General features: G+C 57.6%; 1 protein-coding gene across 1 annotated transcript in view; it reads left to right on the top strand.

Moving 5' to 3' along the window:
• The window catches only part of TMCC2 (transmembrane and coiled-coil domain family 2), a 37,469-nt gene that overhangs the window by 11,990 nt on the left and 8,601 nt on the right, over nt 1-16,878 (top strand). Inside the window, 2 exon segments of the mRNA XM_045983575.1 lie at nt 330-632; nt 634-864. Coding sequence (XP_045839531.1) covers nt 330-632; nt 634-864 — 534 coding nt within the window.

Raw genomic sequence — 16,878 nt, 5'->3', positions numbered from 1 at the left:
CAGGTGCTACTGGTGTGTGTCACCCAGCCGTGGACTAGCCACAGGATATCATGCCTAGTCACCCTGAACCATGTATTGGTTGGGAATATCCTGTGGGGGGTTGTGAGGGTGCGTTTGTTTGGGACTAAAAGAGGAGCAGGTCAGGGCTTACCACCTTCCTGCAAGGTGCCCTTTTAGACCCTTTGCAGGGATCTTCCAGATTCAGACAAGTGTTGTAGGTCCACCGGTCTCCCAAGAACAGACCCCACCCCCCACCCTAGCTCTGCCCTCACTCACTGGGCATTCCAGAGCTTTCTACTCATCACGGTTCTTTATCTCTCCCCCTTAAGAAAATCCAGCAGCTCTCGGAGGGCTCCATGTTTGGCCACGGCCTGAAACACCTGTTCCACAGCCGGCGCCGGTCCCGGGAGAGGGAGCACCAGACGTCTCAGGATTCCCAGCAGCAGCAGCAGCAGGGCACGTCGGACCATGAGTCCCCGGACGAGAAGGAGCGCTCCCCGGAGATGCACCGCGTCTCCTACGCCATGTCCCTGCACGACCTGCCCGCGCGGCCCACCGCCTTCAACCGCGTGCTGCAGCAGATCCGCTCCCGGCCCTCGATCAAGCGGGGCGCCAGCCTTCACAGCAGCGGCGGGGGGCGGCGGCGGGGGCGGCAGCCGGCGCACCAAGAGCAGCTCCCTGGAGCCCCAGCGCGGCAGCCCCCACCTGCTGCGCAAGGCCCCCCAGGACAGCAGCCTGGCCGCCATCCTGCACCAGCACCAGGGCCGCCCCCGCTCCTCCTCCACCACCGACACGGCCCTGCTGCTGGCTGACGGGAGCAACGTGTACCTCCTGGCCGAGGAGGCCGAGGGCGGCGGCGACAAGGTGAGGTGGGTCGGGGGGAGGGTGCTGAGCTGGGGGGCCCCGCCTGGCCGGTACCCAAACCCTGCTGCCCACAGACCTCTCTGCTCTGATGCAGGAGTCAGAGGTAGGGCTGAGCCCAAAGCCAGGGATGATCCCCAAATGGCCCATTTCTGTCTGCTTCCACATTCTTCAAAAATTATAATTTGCTGCTGCTGCTATTAATTCTGGCATATTTACCTTAAACATGCTATGGGGAAGCGGTAGGTACAGTTGGTTAAGAGCACAGACCAGCACCAGCCCCGGCTCGGCCACTTGCTAGCTGCACCATGTGCTTAACCTCTGTGTACCTCAGTTTCCCCAGTCGAACATGAGGCTGATACCAGTAGAGTTGCTGTTGGATTGAATGGGTTCATGTTTGTATAAGTACTTGGCATGAAGCCCGGCACAGTATCATTTTTATTATTATTACCAACCAAAGAAGATAGGAGAGGAATCCACGAAGGGTTGTTTGGTCAGGAGAGCATCTAGTTTGACACTTCCCGAATTTCTGTTCTTTCCTTTATTCACACGACAAGTACTTACTGAACACTTGTTAAATGCCATAACGGTGAACGAGATGAAGGTGCTGAGTACACGTAACTTTCTGAGCAGAGGGGAGGGAGATGGGTGGATGGACAGAATCATCGGGTGATAAGGTTGTGGTAGAGGCTATGGAGGCTTTGGGGGGTTCAGGGGGAGGGGAGAGCCATTGGCAAAGACCTTCTGGAGGAAGCCATTGAGTTGAATCTTGAAGGAGTATAATTTAGCCAGGAAAGAACGAGGGGGAGGAGAAGGGGGGGTGTAGCATGCACAGAAGGGGTGAAGGGGGCTCTAGGCTCCACTGTGGTCAAAACATCCAGCTCTGTCGGGGGCTGACAGGTAGGCAGAGCCCGGATCACAAGGGTAGTGTGAAACCATCCATGGGTGTTAGGCAGGAAGCCGGGGAGAGGCCGTCTCTCTGGACCTCAGTGTTGGACTGGGAAGGGGACAGGCGTGGTGTCAAGGAAACTATTTTTGGAGCTACTAGAGGAGTCTAGGCTGAAGTCAGGATGAAAAGGAGGCAAATTCAGAAGGCATTTGGAAGTTGGGATCAATAGAGTGAGAAAATGGAGAGGAAGACGAAGGAAGGGAAAGAGAAGAGGATGATTCCAGGGTTTCTGGCTTACCAGCTTGAGGGAGGGAGCATCCTCCAGTTGAGGAAACATGGGAGTAGGAATAGGTTTTGAAGGCAAGTCATGAGTTCACTTTTGGGCATGTGAGTCGCAGGTGCCTTTGGGAGCCGTCCAACTCAAGAGCACCAGCTGGCAGTCAGGTTCATGGGGGAGAGGTCTGGGCTTGGGCTGGCACTCTGGGAGTCATACTGACCTTGACCTCATGGCATGTGTTGAATGAGCGGGAGGCCAAGGACAGATCCGACATACAAAGGACAGAGCAGCCAGACATGTAGGCATCATCCTGCAAAAGGAGGAAGGAGTTTGCAGGAGGAGGGAAGTACTCAACAGGGCAAAATGTAGCAGGAGGGACAGGTCACATCGGGGTTCAGAAATGTACAGTCGCAAGCAGTGGGGGTCATTGGTAAGCAGCAAGAAACCTGTTTCAGTGGATTGAGGAGATGGTGGCAGTGGGGAGCACGTGTCGCTCATCTGGGAAAAAGGATGGTAGACACAGGGTTGAGGCACTTTGGGTTTTGTTGGTTTTTTTTAAAGATGGGTGGGGAGAGTTGTGGGTCACAGAGGGCCTTGCCAGCAAGGTAAAAGGACTTGTGACTTTTTTCCCCAAGTGAGATGGGAAGTCATTAAAAGGTTTTTGCACAGATAAGGTGACACCTTTTAAGAAGATTGCTGTAGGGGTGCCTTGGGTGGCTCAGTCGGTTAGGCGGCTCCCTTCGGCTCAGGTCATGATCCTGGGATCAAACCCTGCGTCGGGCTCCCTGCTCAGTGGGGAACTTGCCTCTTCTCCCTCTGCTGCTCCCCCTGCTTAGTGAAGCTAGTGAACCCGCCCACCCCCCTCCCCCACAGACCCCGGGCATGAGCTGGTGGTGGCTTGCAGCTGGGTGGGTGTGATAGAGGTGGGGAGAAGGGGCTGGATCCTGGATTTGCTTCTGAGCTCCAGCTCCATCCGTCTCTGATGGACGCAGAGCTTGACAGAAAGGAAACAGGCAAAGATGGCACACGGGTTTTTGGCCTGGCAGCTGGAAAGAAGAAATTGCCATCAATCAAGTTGGGAAAACAGGCAAATGGAACGTATATCTGGCAGGGGCCGTGGGGGCAGAAATCGGAGCGAGGTTTTGGACGGGTTGTGTTGGAGATGGCCTCTGACATCCATGTGGAAATGCCAAAGAGGCCATCCGGTGTGTGAGTGTGGAGTCTTGGGGAGAGACGGAGGCTGGAGGCATGCATTTGGGAATCGTCCGTGTACAGACAGGATTTAAAACGACGGCACTGGACCATTTGCACGCATCGTCCCAGCTGTGGAGAGTGTGTTCCAAGAGTGAGCTCTGCGTGTCGGCTGAAGGGCTTTGTGGAGTGGGGACCCGGAGGGGCCGGGCAGAGCGAACGGAGTTAGGAGCTTGCGGTGAGCAGCCCCGCCCGCCTCTCCGTGCTGAGTCAGTGAAAGCACTTCACCGAGCAGATCAGAGCAATCCCGGCAAGCGAGGGTCTCTGGGACCACAGCTGCCTTCTGAGGAAGGAGAACGTGAACTGGGTTATTCTCCCGCTGCCTGAGCAGACGGAGCAGGTGGGTGGCGGCCCCGTTAGAAGCTGGTGGTAAAGGCTTGTTGATATTTGCTGACTGGGGGTTCAGAGGGCTTGGAGGCAGGTGCATCCTCTGGGGAGCTTCTCCCCAGGCTCTTGCCTGTGGCTGCTGCTTGGGCTTCATACTGCCCCCGAGACGGCCGGGCTTCTCTTCTTGCTGCCGGCGGAAGACTGGGGCTGGACGGTTCCCTGGGTTCAGCGTGGTCACGGGGGAGAGGATGGTTCCTGGGATTGTCTTCTATCCGTATTTAGAACTTACAGCTTTCCCAAACTCTGCGTGTTATTGCCTGGTTGATGACATCCCCGTGAAGCTGTCAGGGCGGGCACTGTCTCTGTTCTCCAGCTGAAGAGTTGGGCCTAGAGGAATCAGGACACTGCTCGCCTGAGGACACGCGGCCACTTCCCAGCATAGAGGAGACCGGATCCCACATTCTAGAACGTTTGCCAGGTCAGACAGACATGAAGTTGCTACAAGCGCTAAGGGCCGTTTTATGCGGCATCCACAGGATGTGGGTTCGCCTCTGCTCAAGCGGGCGAATATGGCTTGGTTGCCATTCCCCCTTCTGTGACCAGCTTTCCTGCCCTGTAACTGTCCCAACCAGGGATACACGAGGCCCTGGGGGGCTCCTGAGGAGGAAAAGGGTCCTCTAGCCATCAGGAAAGCCTCCATCAGCTGACTCCCCCAGACCCAGAGGCCATTGGTCGAGGTGAGATGTGCTGCTGGTTCCGCCCTGGTCTCTGCATGAATAGAAGGCATTCTTCTCTCTAGTAAACACAGCTCCCCACATGCTCTCTGCAAGCTCGCTGGTGATTACTAGCATCTATTTTTAATTCATAAGCCTCCCCCACTACCCACACCCCTTGCCATTGTTTGGAACTCACCAGCTGGCTTTCGGACCAGCACGGCCCTGGCGGGGGTTGAGTTACTGGAACAGCCCAGGGGCAGCTCTGGCTCCTCAGCTGTCATGGGGAGGCTCGCCCAGCCCCCACCCAAAGAGAGCAGGGGGCCCCCGAGGACAGCAGGGGTGCAGCAGGGGGACAAGACAGGGGCTCAGAGTCCTGTGAAACCACTCAGCCTTGGTGACCTCATCGGGCTGTCGTTGTTCCCTCCAGATCCAGTGAGCTGTTTTTGACATCGTGCCTTAAATGATTTCCCCTTAAAAGCGAAAACAAATGCCCATCCCTGCCCCAGACCCTGTTTCCTACCCTTTTGGGAGCCACGAGCAGGGTAGCTTCTCTCTGCCCGTTGGCTAGAAAGCGGAAAAAAATTGTCACCCTTTGTTGGAGCACTGGCAGGTGCAGAGAGAATGCAGGTGACATCTGGGTTTTGTCTGTGTACAGCGCCACCTTAACCTCTGGGATTCCTGGGCCCCCGGGCCTCGGCAGGAACCACTGGGTACAGGTGCCATGGAGTTGGGCCGCCTAGATCCCTGGCAGACGAGTTCGCTCTCTCTCCTACCCTCCCTCCCTCTCTCTCTGTCTCTTTTTGCTGAGCAGCAGTTCGCAGAAAATGTGTACTCTCAGAGAAACCTAGTAACTCTTCCTGTCCCGCCTTCATTTCCTGCTCCCAGCCTTTCAGGGAGTGGATTAGCCCCTGCAGGGGTCAGAGGCTTCTATTTTCTTTTCCTCGTTTCTTCCACATCTGGTTTGGTCTCTGCTTCCCTCTTGGCCTTAATCAAAATGTTCCCCTAGCTGTTGCCATGCGTCCCACACCCCTTCTGGGCTTCTGTAAGGTGCACGGGGCCTGAGGGTCTCGGGAGAGGAAGAGTGTGGGAACCTGGGTTTATGGCCAGCGCTGCCAGGTGGGCCCCTGGCCCTGCTCTGGCTGCCCGTCCCCTTCCGGGTGGTGTGGTTGCTGCGCTCTGAGGACAAGGAGAGGTATGCGGCGGGAGCCTGGAGCCCACACAGGGAGTCTGGATAGCCTTAGGAGACCAGTGTGGAGGTGCTCCGTGCCAAGCCTTTTGGTGACAGGCCTGCTGCCCCTGCTGAGCCAGGAGGGGCGGGGTGGGGGAGGCCAGGTCCACACGGTGAGGTGCAGAGGGCGGAGGGATCATGTCATGACTGGATACTTCCTGTGACCTCGGGGAGGTCTTATCTCCAGGCTCCAGGCTGGGCAACCCGTGCTGTTCAGCTCATCACCGGAACCAGAGCGGATTCTGGACATCCCATTCCTCAGTAGACTCCACCAGACTTGCTCAACAACAAGATTTCTTCTCCGCCCTGGGAGCACTCCTGTTTACACCAAGGGATGGCATGTGAGGGGCCACCCTTAGCCCGAGGCATTTGCCAAGAAGACGGATGTTGGCAGGTGCTGAGGGGCCCTCGTTTGTTTCTGTCTGAGAGCCTGCCGGGGCAGAGGGGGTGGGGCTGCTCTGCCAAAAGTGGGTTTTCAAACTGTGGCCCCGCAGCAGCTGGGGGAGGCCGGACCATTCGTCTGTGGGGCCTCCTCGTATGTCTGAGCTCGTAGGCCGGATAACGTGGGAGGCCGAAGGGGCCCTGCTCTAGGGTCAGCTGGGTCCCTTGGCCAGTCCGCACAAACACATCCACTTTCAGAGCCATGTGGCAGTCGCCCGCTCAGGCGTTCCTGCACACGCTCGGGTCTGTGCCAGCCCGAGCTCATTCCCAACTGCTGGAGAGGATCGCCACCCGTCCCGACCCCTCTTCCCTTCTCTTCTCTGCATGGAAAGGCTCCTCGGGTGGAGGGAGAGCAGCGGCAGCCAGCCCAGCGGCCTCCGAAGGGAGCCACTCGCCAGGCTAAGGCGGGTCAGCGCTGTGATGTGCCGTGAACCTTTGTTCCCTGTCTCAGTGATTCAAAGACCCTGTTTGCCAGGGTCCTTCGGGCCCCACACAGCAGTCTGTCTTGTGGTACCTGACAAGTCACGGGGTTCTCTTAGTTCGAGTTCCTCATGTTCAGGTGAAACCCTTTGCCTGGTAGGGGTCCTGTCCCAGCAGGAGAGGGGCTAGAAGGTGAGGACCCTGCCCCTTACCTAAAGCTCTGACTCAGAGATCATGAACCACAGCCTTCTCTTTTTGAATAGGATCGTGGGCTCAGTTCGTTGTCCTAGGAGGCACCTGGCTGCTAGAATTCACCTTTATTCATCTGTTCCCCACTGACATCCATGACTTTCCTTCAAGTCGGAAGGTCCCACTCTTCTCCAGATTAGCCCTGGCTTCTGGAAGTACGGAATTCCGGGGGTGGATGGTGAAATTAGATCATGTCCATGTTACCTAATAAGACCCAGGGTCTTGCATCTTCAACGCTCTTATGTCTTAGCCCAGCCTCTTCCCTCGGGACCCTCAGCCCCCCTCAGGTGCCCCCCAGTGGAAGGCGCGCCCAAGGTTTGGGCGTGAGCCCCACGCCGAGCTGGTAACAGCAGCAGCAGGAGCTCTCTCTCGTCCTGTTCCAGACACAAGGAGCCAGCGCTGGCAATGCAGGCGTGGGTCCTGGGAGCTGGCGCAGGTCTCCGCAGTCCCCGTGCGCATTCCTCCCTGGATCGACCACATCCCTGAGAGGCGAAACATGACCCTGGTCCCCTCGGGCGCCAGATGAGGCAATGGAAATACAGTAGCGTTAACCTGATCCCCTTTCTTGCCTCTTCTTTCTTCTCATGGGCAGTCTGGACTTTCTCTGTTTATATCCCGCAGGGCAGAGGGCTCTGAAACAGAAGCAGGGGTGAATACACATCCCCTGCTGCATTCCTGCTGGGCTCTGGGGACCAAGGGCTCCCCTGCCCTGCAGTGTGGGCGCTACAGGCAGTGAGTGACGTTTCTGGAAACAGTAGCTTTGTCCGACCTTCCTCTCTCTCTCTCTCTGTGCCAGGTGCTGGGATGTCTGTTTTCGCCTCCTCCCCGCCCCCCCAAGTCCCCATTTCCCTCTTCCAGAGGCCGACTCTTGTGCTTCTGCTTCTTTTGTCCTCTTGGACCTTCACCGCAGTCTGGTTTTGGGGAATTCTCACAGGATCCTTTCCGCCTCTCCAGAGAACCCCCTCCTGGGACCCCGGAGCCGGGCCAGGATCCAGGGCTGGTGAATAATTGAGCGTGCTGGGCAGAAGCTCAGGCCGATCCAAAGCGATACCGTGACCTCCTGCGGTGGCTGGAAAGACAAGCGCTCTGTAATCTTAACTTCATTATATAAGGTTTCTTCACGGCCGGAGCAGGCAGCTGCAGACCCACATGTGATCTGGGCCCCATGTCTGAGTCCTGGCTCCTCTGGGGCGCAGGGGCACGGGGGCGCCCCTAGGACTCGCCACCCACGTCCCTCTGAGCCCAGCTGGCTTCGGTGCGTGGTGGAGCAGCATGTCACGGCTTCCAGAACACTGTCGCTTCCCTTTCTCATTTAATCAGGGCAGCTCGTGGGACGTGAGGAGCCCTGGAGTCGGCAGGACGCCCCAGGAGTTCTGCATTTCAGTCCTATGCTTTCAGAAAGGAATCCTTCCGAATTCTTGGCAGATGGAGTGGGGGTGTGAGGGCGAGTGATCTGCTTTCCTAAAAACTGTCCAAAAAGAAGATGCTGCATCTTCTCTGGGTCACTTTCTCCCAGACCTGTCTCCAGTGTCCCCACTGCCCAGGAGAGGGAGTGGCTATGAAACGGTCATCGTCTTCTACCCACCTGACACCAATTTTGATTTTCCTAAAAGTGACCAAGGGGTGTGGCCTCCTGCCTGCTTTTCTTGCTCATGGGGCCCAGCCTCTCCCCCCAACCCCCGCTCCTTGGAAACATGCCCACCTTGGTTAGATAGTTCATCCTGAAGACTGTGAAACTTCCTCCCCTCCTGCCTTCCCGGGGGTGGGCGGTGGGTGGAAATGCAGGGCTCTTTGTCATTGTGTGAGTTTCTAGGAAAATGTGCCTTCTTGGTGGGTTGACAAGTGAGCGTCAGGGGATGGCCTCGGAATGTTGACCCCTTCCCCAAGTCCCATTTCTAAGAGGTGATCGGTAGAGAAGCAGCGAGGGGAGGGACCCTAACTGAGATTTTCACAGCGCACCTGGAACCTGATTATTTTGAAGGTCTCACCTTCTATTCTGAGCCACTCAATGTAGCTGTCTTTAGCTCCTAAAGCCGATGACTTCTCAGGTTTCCCATCCTTCAGAATACAAGGTTTGTGCTTTTTTTTTTTTTTTTCTCTCCAAGAGAAAGAAGCGTAAGTAGGAAGATAAAAGGGGAGGGGGCTGAAGAATCATAAGAACGGCCTAGGAAGAGAGCAGAAAAGTGTGGTACAGAGTGTTAGAGAAAGAAGGGGCCTGGCTTGAGAATTCTGAGGGGAGTCTGAACGGAGGGGAGCTCAGCAGTGGAGAGCCTGGGGCCCTGCTGGTCCACGCAGGAGCTGGGCTCCCATCCAGTGTCCCGGGGTCCAGTGTCCCCTCCCGGGATGCCACCGGCCCATCTGTCACCCCAGACTCAGAAAGCGTGCCGCTGGAGACACCTGCCCTGGCCCAGCTGCCTGGGCCCGTGTGCGGGAGCCACAGGGACTGCCCTGTCTTGGCCGACCTGGGGCCTGCGTCCCAGCCAGCCAGAGGGCTCCCGGGCCGGCCAGGACCTACCAGCAAGTGCACGTGGTGACATCACCCAGGAACGCCTTCTCTTTGCAGAAGGAGGTTGCTCTGGGCCTTGTGTCCTTTCCAAGCCCAGTGCTTGAGTGCCCACTGCGGCCCGCCCACACCTGCCTACCCCTCTCCACTTGGCTTCGGTGGCAGCTGCTTTTCTGGCTCTTCCCATCCCAGGCCCCGTTTCCCAGGTACCGCGTGGAGCGACGATGCGGTGTGTGTGCGTGTGCAAGGACATGCACGTGGGGGAGGGAGCCTCAGCGTTCGTCATCTTGTGCAGTAAAACCTACGGTGTGCCAGGCGTGTTCCCTTTGAGCGTCGCTGCAGCCTGGCGAGTTGATCATATGTACCATTTTGCAGCCAGGAAAACTGAGGCTTGGGGATGGAGAGCCTCCGGGGTGGGGCTCACTCACCCTCTCCTCCCGCCTCCAGATGCCCCCTCCCCGGTCTCATTCCTGAAGGCCTCCGGGCTGCTGCTTTGGGGGTCCCATTGCTTTCTCTTGGGCTGGTGAAGGAGCAGGTGGAGGCCCCGCTAGTGAGCCGCGGGCCGAGGATTTAGGGCAGCCCTCAGGCTCCAGGCCCTCCGCTGTGCCTCCGGAAGGCTCAGGCAGCCCTCACGGAACCCAGCCTTGGCGAGTCTTCCTGGGATGCATTTCCCTTCAGCCTCCCTGCTCTTCACACACCCTCCCACTGGCCTCGGGGACACTGAGCTTCAGAGCCTATGGGGACTTGACCGAGGTCCCAGAGGAGTGTGGAACTCAGACCCAAGTCCCGGGCTCACATCCCCTCTCCTACCAGCTCACCGCGACGCCTCGGGCTCCCGGCTCCCCGCCCCCGGGGCCAGAAGTTCTGTGTCCTTGGCAGGTCTGGGAACATTTCCTACGTCTAAAGACAAGAACAGACTCTAGAGGAAAAGGGATCACTCTTCCTCTGGCTTGCCTGGCAGCCCTCCCCCTGATTCCTGTTTGTTCCTTTTCTCTTAGCAGACTGTTGGTTCACCCCTGCGCTCCACCCGCCTTTGCCCTGCTGTTCAGTGATGGTGTGGATGGGTGGGCTGTCCTCGGAGCCAAGGAGCTGAACCCTCCCAGGAGGGAGACGCCGGAGGCCCGTGGATGGTGACTTTCCTTGTGTCGCCTTGGTGGCGCAGTGTGTTGCAGGAACCTCTTTCTGGTGCTTCAAAGGGCAGTCCCCCGAGTGAGAGCTCATGAGAGAGTCCCAGAGCTTAGCTTCCCCAGCCCCTTCCCCGGCTCTGGACTCCTGCGGGCATGGCTTTTTTCTGCTTTGCTTGTAGGGAAAGGCTACAGATCTTAGCTTGGCGGAGCCTAGAAAGGAGGGAGGCAGGAGAAAGGTGGGTGGTGGTTTGTTTTTTTTTTTTAATTGTTCCATTTATTCAACAAACATTTTTTGAAGCACTTCTAGGCATTATGCTGAATTTGACTTGCACATAATATACAAAAATAAGACCTTTAAAATTAGGGCTTTTTTGATCGGTTGTGGATGTTTTCCAACCAAAATTTCTTCAGTAGTTAGAAAACACTTTTGCAGGGGAATCTGGCTGGCTCAGTCGGTGGAGCGTGCGACTCGATCTCAGGGCTGTGAGTCTGAGACCCACGTTGGGTGTAGAGATGATTTAAAAACAGAATCTTAAAAAAACCACACACTTTTGTAGTGAGAAATACTGGGGGAAAAAGTAAGAGCTGGTCTGGATTTAGAAAAGTAAAGTCTTTTGATGACAACTTTGAAGTAGCCAAAAGGTTCTTGTCTAGAACGCATTAAGAGTAAGTGCAGGGGCGCCTGGGTGGCTCAGTGGGTTAAAGCCTCTGCCTTCAACTCAGGTCATGATCCCAGGGTCCTGGGATCGAGCCCCGCATCCAGCTCTCTGCTCACCAGGGAGCCTGCTTCTTCCTCTCTCTCTGTCTGCCTCTCTGCCTACTGTGATCTCTGTCAAACAAATAAATAAACTCTTAAAAAAAAAAAAGAGTAAGTGCAAAAACAGCTTTTGAAAATTTTGGTCCCCAAACACTTCGCTGTAGATATTATTTTATAGGATTGTCATGAGTGTTGGAAGGAGAGGGATGTCTTTGTATGAGAAGACTAGGCTCTGTGTGTGGCCGCGTCCGACAGAGCCACAGAAGATGGGCTGTGTCTGTTGTAGCTTGATGAACTAAGTCATTCGGTCATTCTGCCTGTGGAGGGAGGGACAGCGCTATGCTGGGCACACGAGGGGCTCGGATAGATTGAAGATGTGATTCGTACCTTCCTAGGGAAGTAAGACCTAATCCGATTTAGACATAACCATTATGCAAGGGGAACGATGCACAATGCCAGAGCATAAAGTAAAGATCGAATATGGTGGGGGGTCGTTTGCAGATGTCGGAAGCTGCTGGAGGTGTTTCCCGACTGCACCAAGCTGAGCCGGCCTCCAGAAACTGGGACCTGTGTGATGGGCTTTTGCTAGTTTCCTGTCGTCACAAACTCCCAAGTCATCCGCCACCATTAATGTTTGTAGGTTTCATGAGCCCAGGGTGTGGGGATTCCTGGTCTTGGTGTTTTTGGCTGCGTGCCCTGGCATTGGGCCCCAGAGATAGGCCCTGGGCCCTCCTTATCTCTTTGGACCTTCTTGGGACCACCCTACCACGTGGGGACCCTCAGTATTAAAGCCCTGAGTCCCTCGGCTGGCTCAAGTAGGTGCAAGATCCGTGCCTTTGGTGATTCTGCTTCGGAAGCCTCCCTGAGACGCCCAGCCCGGCCCTGAACGCTGCAGGCCACCCTGTCCGCCAGCTCGCCGCGTGCTCGCCTCAACTGTGGCCCTCTGGCCCCCTCTGCTGGCCACTCACAGGATTTCCTGCTGGGAGTGTCAAGATGAAGTCCAAGGAGGGAGGGACTGCTGTGAGTTTGCCCTCTGTGTTCCATCTTAGGTGTTTTTGCCTGAGCCATGCTGGGGGGTTTGGGGTGGGGCGGGGAGGAGAGCAGGGAAAGGGGAGCAGAAGCCAGTGGGGAAGTCGTTGCGGTGGTGTCCGAGCAGAGTGGATTTGTGGAAGAAAATCGGAGAGCAGAGGAGTCCTGCCGGTGAGGCTGGCTGGGTCCTGACTCCGGCAGGGAGCTCTTGGGTAGGGAGGGTGCCTCAGGAGTGACGGTGCTGTAAGCCAGTGGGCAGGGCAGCAGGGGTAGGGGGCTCCAGGCTGAGCTGGCTGTGTTAGGACCTGACAGGGAATCCCCTCCAGGCTCCAGCCTTTCTGGCTTTCGAGACCTCTTCATCTTGCAAGCCTGGCTAGGAGCCCTAGTTCCTCTAGGAGGTGAAGAAAGGGAGTTCATGGGACTGTGACTCTGAGAGAAGGGCTTCTGATGGCGGGAGGCACGCACGATGGGAGGGGATGAGCAGAGTGCCCATCTAGGTGGGTGAGTGATGCCGTTACACGTGTCCTTGCATGCTGCATCCCCGCCTCCCCCACCAGGGGTGGAGTTGTTGCCTGTCAAACCTGGGGCTCCTCGTGCTCCCTGAACTCACTGGACAACAGCTGGATTTGAGGATGGGCAAAGCGGCGGGGGAGGGGGTGGGGGCACCTCATCACATCTGGGTCTACCCGCTCAGTGATCCTGCCTGTCTCCTCCCAGATGGGAAGGAGCAGCCTGTGAGCCCCAGGGGAGGGGAAATCTCCCAGAGCAATCCGCCCCTAATCCCCTTCAGGCTAGAGATGGCGGCTGCAGAGGCTGGGAGCTTGGGCACACCCGCTCGCAGACCCCGGCTTCACTTGGCAAGCCCCGTGCTGCCCAGGGACTGTGACCCTGGGGGACTGGCCCAGTCCGGGGAAAGCTGGAGCCTCAGAGGTCCTGGCACCCCCTCACCTGCACGGCTTCGGGATGCGGGACCTACACAGGTGAGGCCCCTAGAGGGTGGGAGGAGGCAAGTTCACGGGGCAGGGTTGGGAGAAAGCCAGCAGCTCCTGCTCACTCTCTGGTCTCTCCAGGTGTGGCCCCTCCCCATTACAGAGAGCTCTTTGTGGATGGGAGCGGGGAGGAGAGGTTGAACACCAGGCCTCCAGGCCTCCACACGCCTAGCCTGAGGAGTGTCGGGAGGGCCCCTGGGGTTGGGTCAGGGGGTCTTTTGCAGGAGCATGGCTGGACCCTGGCACAGATGCCTCTAGAAGCTGGTGGCCATGCATCACTCGTCTTAGAGCCAGAGGAGCTGATGGGAGGTTAAGTGGGAGGCGTGTGCCTGGTTGTGATCGCTTCTGTCTACAGAGAAACACTGCCAGGGCGAGAGGGGTGGGAGGGTCCCAGAGCCCTGACCCCAGACGGACGGTGGGGAGTCCGGAAGGAGCAAAGTGCTGGGTGCCCAGAGCTTTTGGAGAACTTGCGGGATGGAGACAGGAGGAGGCCCCAGGGCGGGAGGGTAGCCGCGGGCCGACCCAGAAAGCAGTGGGTGTGAGGAGGCGGCGGAGTCAGGCGCCTTGTCAGCGGGTCCGGGGATGCGATGGCTGAGGGGAGGGCATAGATTTGACCAGAGCCGGTGGGTGGGCCTGTCAGAAGGGACGGGAAGCCGAGGGCTAGGGGAGAGAGAGAAGAGGGTGGCCCTGAGGGCCCCATGGGAGTCAGTGCCTGTCGGCTGGAGGCATCAGCTAAGGGTGGTCTTCACCCCAGCGCCTACTGCCTTGAGCTTGCACGTGCGGTCCAAAGGGATGAGGGAGCGCGTTTCCTCGTCTGTGCTCTGTGCCCTCAAATCTCTCGTTGCAGCACGCAGTTCCTTGTAAAGCTGCCGAGGCCGTGCCATGCCAGGAGGGAAGGGGCACCGTGGGGAGGGCACCAGGGCCATCAGGCTTCTGTCCCTCGAATCTCCCTGGTGGTGGCTGGGGCCTCGCTGCAGGACTTCTTCACCCCACTGTAGCCCGGCAGACAGACCCAGGGTACATAAGGCCCCACGTGTGCCCCATGAAGTGCTCTCAGCATTTGCCTCCCTGCCCTCTGGAGAAAAGCCGCTTAGGATCCCAGGCACCGGTGGAACCGCTGGGCGGGCTGGTACCATCCCCATGCCCCACCCCCTGCGCCTTTCCCACGTGGGGGTGCCTGGGTCAGCTGGGATGGGGTGTCCAGCGCGGCGGCTGGGCCACTGCCCTCCCATCCCCACAGGGCAGAGAAAGAGCCTGTGGCCCCACGGGCTGGGCCTGCCGATTTCGGAGGGTGGGGGCAGCTCCTGGTCCTGCTTCCAGGACCAGGGGTTGGGATCATGTGTCCAGCTCTGGCTGGTTGGAATGTCAGGTTGGTGTGGGAGAAGTCAGGTCCCTTTCCTCTGCGCTTTCCCGTCAGGTCGAACTGCCTCTTCAGGCAGAAGGGTGGTAGCTGGCCACGACTGTCCTGGCCCTGGCTGGCTTCCCTTCCCCTCTTGGAGGTAGATGGACTCGGCTGGTAGAAGAATGAATCTGAGTGTTCTCCCTCCCGAGAGGGGTGCTCAGATCGGAGGCCCCGGGCGAGAAGTCAGCAGAGGGCAACATCTCCGCTGAGTCATGTGGGCCCCACAGCCGCCATCACACTGGTCTTCAGGGCTCTTAGCCTCTGGAAGCCCAGACCTTCTCAGGAGCAGCAGCCTGCCTGGACCTCAGCCTGCTTGGCCAGACCCGCAGACCCTCTTGTTCCCACTCCGGGAGGGAGCCTGAAGGCCACCTGTCCCAGGACAGCAGGGGCTGCCTGTTCTCCTAAAGGGACATGGATACTCTAGGGGTCTACTCCTCTCCCTTCTCCAAGAGTGACCTTAGTGTTGGCTTTCTGGTCCCCGAGCAGAGAGCTACAACAGGAAGTCCTCATTTTCTGGGTCAGCCTGCCCTGGGGACGCTAACAGTAGTAATTCGTAAATCCGGGAAGGGGCTCTTGTCCCCTGGGGCAGGGCGTCGGGCTGAGAGCCCTCTGCGGTCTCGTGGGGACCTGGGAGCACAGGGGTGGAGCACTCCGACCTTGCAAGTGGTGCTTGTCGGCATGGTTCCCCTTGAAGATCTCTTCGTGTATTTTGTCCGTTGCCAGAGAACTCGAACCACTATCCTCCTCTGACAATAGCTGGTCCCTTCCTCTCCCCGCGCAGAGCTTTCTGAAAGCCGGGATGCTTTCTGGCCCTGGAGCATGTACCATGTGCTCCTGGCCGCAGGGATCCGGGTGGCCTGGCTGGTTGGTTGATGTGCAGGAGGGTGGGCCGTTACCCCAGGTCTGGACCCAGCTTCACAGAGGGCATGAGCTCAGGCCTGGGAGGAGGTGGGAGGCCCAAAGGAGCCCGAGCCCATCTGGCAGTGTGCCTAATCCGGCTTCATTCAGAGTTGCCGGAAGGGGGCAGGGAGGAGAGTCCATGGTTCCAGGAAGCCACATGGAGTGGGTGCTTCCAGGGGCAGGAAGCAGGGAGAGGAAGAGAGAAAGTTGCACCCTGGATGCTTAGGCAACATCGCATCTCCGGCTTTTCCAGAACATTCACCAGGACTTCTTGGACCTCAGTCACGGTTCAGAGCAAGGGCTATGACCTCAGCTCCGGCCAGTAGGTACAGGGAGTGGGGGGCATGACGTGGCACCCTGGGGATGGCTGTTCCATCCCCAGGAAGGAAACATGGCCCTCCCTCCACCATTCTCCCGTTGTGAGAACTTGCCTGGCCCGTGCATAGGGCTTCATCTTGGAGTCAGGTGCCTCAGAGTGGTGGGGGGAGACCATGGTGCTGGGGTCACAGCTCCAGGTATGGTGCTGGATGCGGGGCGTGGACAAAACCCTGGGTGGCCTGTGACAGTCTCGAGAGAGGCGCGGTGATATCTGGGTAGCACATTCACTGCCGTGCTCTAGCTGGGGGCCCCAGGGAGTTTCACCCGCCAGTGACCAGGGCTTGAGCGATCTGGGCTCGGCCCCAGGATAGGAGGTTGGGAGTGCGTTAGAAAGAGCTTCTGCCCTGTTGAAAATGAGACCGTAAGACGAAGGACCCAGGTAGCCTCCCACAGGCCCACCCTGATGGGACGTTACTTGGAGCTGAGGTGAGGACCCCTCGCCTTCCAGACCCAGGTTTTGTAATCACCACTACTGTCTAGTTTCAGAAGATGGTCAGCAGCCCCCGTAGGAAACCCAGACCCGGGAAGCAGCCATGGCCTGCTCCTTCCCTGCCGCCAGCACTACCACTGCCAGTCTGGCTTCGGTCTCTGTGGATTGAACCAGCCTGGCATTTCACATGCATGGAATCCTTCGCGGTGTGACCGTTTGTGTCTGGCCTCTTCTGCTTTAGTGTGATCTTCTCGAAGGTCACCCGCGTCGTAATATGTATCGGTGCTACTTCGTTCCTTTTATGGCCAAATAAGATTCCACTGTACGGACGTACTGATCAGGTGGGCCCGTTCGCTGGCTGATGGACATCTGAGTTGTGTCCACACTCTGGCTCTTGTGAGAAGTGCTGCTGGGAGCATCTGTGTATAAGCGCTTGTTTGAACACCCATTTTTATTTTAAAAATATTTTAATTGGGCGCCTGAGTGGCTCAGTGGGTTAAGCAACTGCCTTCAGCTCGGGTCATGATCCCAGGGTCCTGGGATGCAGCCCCACACCAGGTCCCCTGCTCCGCGGGGAGCCTGCCTCTCCCTCTGCCTGCCTCTCCCCTGCTTGTACAGGGGATAAATAAATAAATAATACCTTTAATAATAAATAAATAAATTTAATAAATTTACATCATAAATAAATAAATAATACCTTTAAA

This window comes from Meles meles, chromosome 17, assembly GCF_922984935.1.
Source record: "Meles meles chromosome 17, mMelMel3.1 paternal haplotype, whole genome shotgun sequence".
NCBI lineage: Eukaryota > Metazoa > Chordata > Mammalia > Carnivora > Mustelidae > Meles > Meles meles.
Note: the sequence above shows the minus strand (reverse complement) of the source record. Positions and strands in the feature narration are given on the sequence as shown.